Genomic DNA, 3,001 nt, shown 5'->3' with positions numbered 1-3,001 from the left:
TATGTTCTGTATAATATATATCCATATAATATTTATAATAATTATGCCTTATGTTATAATTAGGTGCAGGTTTGGGGTAGGCTCTCCTTTATTCATGAATAGGAATTTATTATTATTATTATTATTATTATTATTATTATTAATGTTTTACGTTCTGTATAATATATATACATATAATATATATAATAATACTGTCTTTATGATTAGGTGGTTATGATTAACTCCTTTCTTCTTAAATAGGAATTTATTATCATTATTATTATTATTAGTAGTAGTATTTTATGTTATGTATAACATATGTACATATAATATTTATAATAATTGTGTTTTACGTTATAATTAGGTGCAGGCTTGGTGCTGGCTCTCCTTTCCTCATAAATAGATATTATTATTATTATTGTTATTGTTATTATTGTTATTATTATATTTTATACTATGTATAATATATAGACATATAATTATAATAATTATGGCTTATATTATAATTAAGTGCAGGTTTGGTGCTCATGCACCTTTACTCATAAATAGGAATTTATTATTATTGTTAGTGTTTATGTTCTGTATACTACTACTAATAATAATAATAATTGTGCCTTGTGTTATAAATAGGTGAAGGCTTGATGTTGGCTCTCCTTTCTTCATAAATAGGAATTTTTTAATCATTATCATCATCATCATCAGTGTTTTATGTCATGTATAATATATATGCATATAATAGGAAGTTTTATCATGATGATGATTAGTGTTGTATGTCATGAATAATATATATACATATTCTAATACATAAAAACAATAGCAAGTACATTTCTATACCTCTTTTCAGTGCGCTTAAGCGCTCCCTAAGCAGTTTACAATGTGTAAGCTGATTAGTATGTAATAATAGGCATGTTAGGGTTGCAAAGATATACTAAACATATACTTTAGGGTCAGCAAAGATATACTACATCCGCAGCATTCCCCTGACGGGCCAAGCCTTAGGATTGCCGTAAGTCAGAAACGACTTGAAGGCACGTGGCGCAACGACATGAAAGTGCGCAACACAGGGTCCAGACGGTTGTGTTTTCCCTTTGGCAGGCGGGCAGCCATCAAGATGTTTGGTGCAGGCCAGTCCTCCAAGGCCCAGTTCCTAGACAAAGCCCGCCAGGCGCGGGAGGAACGCCGTGAACTGAAGGAACGTGAGCGTGCCGCCATACAGATCCAGGCCCTCGTCCGGAGGTTTCTTTGCCGCTGCCGGCTCCAACGTGAAATCAGGTGTGTGACGTAGAAGGATTCGAAACGGGGCGGGGGGGCTCTATCCTAAGACTATTTGTTACAAAAAATGTTTAAATTAAATAGTTATACAATTTCCTGGATATTCCCCACTGCAATAATACATTGGCCATGTATTTTTACATGTATATGTATTCAAATATATATCACATATGTGTGTGTGTGTGTGTCAACGTCCAATGCACACAAACACACACACTCATCCCTCCATATTTGCTGCTTTCATATTTGCGGCTTTGATTATTCACAGATTTGATTAATACGTTCTCTCTAGGAATATCTACGTAGGTCCTCCAGTGTAACCCTGTGGTCAACTTTAACTAACAGTTGCACTGAAAGACCTAGATATTCCAGAGAGAATACTCTACTAGGCATTTGTAGCTCCTCTAGTACAGTTCTATGGTCAGTATGTATCAGACGTTGACCACAGAGTTGCGCTGGAAGACCTAGAGATTCCTAGAGAGAATACTCTACTAGGCCTTTGTAGCTCTTCCAATGCAACTCTATGGTGAGTGTCTGTTGGACGTTGACCACAGAGTTGCCCTGGAGGACCTGGAGATTCCCAGAGAGGTGTCCTCGCTTAGGTAAAAACATGGTGTTTTTGTTATTTGTGGTTTTTCCATATTCGCAGGGGTCTTGTGTCCCAACCCTAGCGAATATGGAGGGGCAAGTATATATATTACCTGTATATAGTTTAATAGTTTTTATTTAAAAAATAGGAAAGAAGTGGATGCGTTTTTCGATCCCGATGGGTCTTGCAATCCCAGTAAGAAGACGGCGCTTGCGATCTTCAAAACATCTCGAAAGCTGCTTTTCGTTTTCAGGTTGCAAGAGGATAAGGAGGTACCGCAAATTTCCTTCTAGTTTTGGGATCCTCAGGGTATTTTTCCTTCACTGCATGGTCCCTTAATTCTCAAAATTAAGTAGAAAAAGGAGCGATGGGATTCAATCTGTGGGTTCCATCATCCACAGTTTGAAAAAATTCATTTAATTCCAAAAAGCAAACCTTGATTTGATTTCGGATCCGCTGTTCAGAACGTCCATTTAAATGTTTGTTTAATATGTCCTCTCTAGAAATAGAGAGGCATCCTCTCAGGTAAAGACACGGCATTTTTGTTATTTGTGGGTTTTGCCGTATTCACAGGGGTCTTATGCTCTACCTCTAGCGAATATGGAGGGATAAGTGTACTGAATTTCCTGCACCGCTCTGAGGCTAAGGGAGCATCCACGCTGCAGAAATAAAGCAGTTTGACACCTTGCTTGAACTATTTGCTGCCCTATTTTGTATTGCAGAGATTTGAAAAATTGTGCCGCTGTATCTTGCAGAGTATGGACACCGAGAATGAGCCCAAGGTGGGTCAAACTGCTTTTTTTTAAATGATGGGAATAGAGTATTCAATGTGGTCCATGCTTTGACCACCTCTGATGTGTATGTTTACGCCCGAATTGTCACTCTCAGTTATGGTTTTGCCCCTTTTTTTGTGTGTGTCGTGTTTTCTTAGAAGAAGCCTGAAGGGTTTAGCCAGTTTTGGGAAATAAGTTGGGGAGGACATAAATAATTGTGAAGGTGGAAAAAGAAACAGGATAAAGCAATATTAATTAAGAAGAAGCAAGTTTGTTTTCTGCTGCTCTAGAGTCTAGACATGGAGTAATATTAATAATCCCTATTACTTCATGTCTAGTCTCTGGAGCAGCAGAAATCAAGCTTGCTCCTTCTTGAACCTATTACTCC

The 3,001-nt window shown here is 37.4% G+C and overlaps 1 protein-coding gene across 1 annotated transcript; it reads left to right on the top strand.

The window, feature by feature from the left end:
* Positions 1-1,024: 1,024 nt before the first annotated feature.
* On the top strand, positions 1,025-2,622 carry LOC121918264 (ubiquitin-protein ligase E3B-like; the record flags this gene model as incomplete). Its single annotated transcript, XM_042444343.1, has 3 exons — positions 1,025-1,251; positions 1,989-2,112; positions 2,563-2,622. Coding segments are annotated over exons 1-3 (411 nt in total), but the record flags the coding sequence as incomplete, so codon positions are not given.
* Positions 2,623-3,001: the final 379 nt, after the last annotated feature.

Source organism: Sceloporus undulatus, unplaced genomic scaffold (assembly GCF_019175285.1).
Source record: "Sceloporus undulatus isolate JIND9_A2432 ecotype Alabama unplaced genomic scaffold, SceUnd_v1.1 scaffold_7150, whole genome shotgun sequence".
Lineage (NCBI taxonomy): Eukaryota > Metazoa > Chordata > Lepidosauria > Squamata > Phrynosomatidae > Sceloporus > Sceloporus undulatus.
This window is presented reverse-complemented; position numbering and strand designations above follow the sequence as displayed.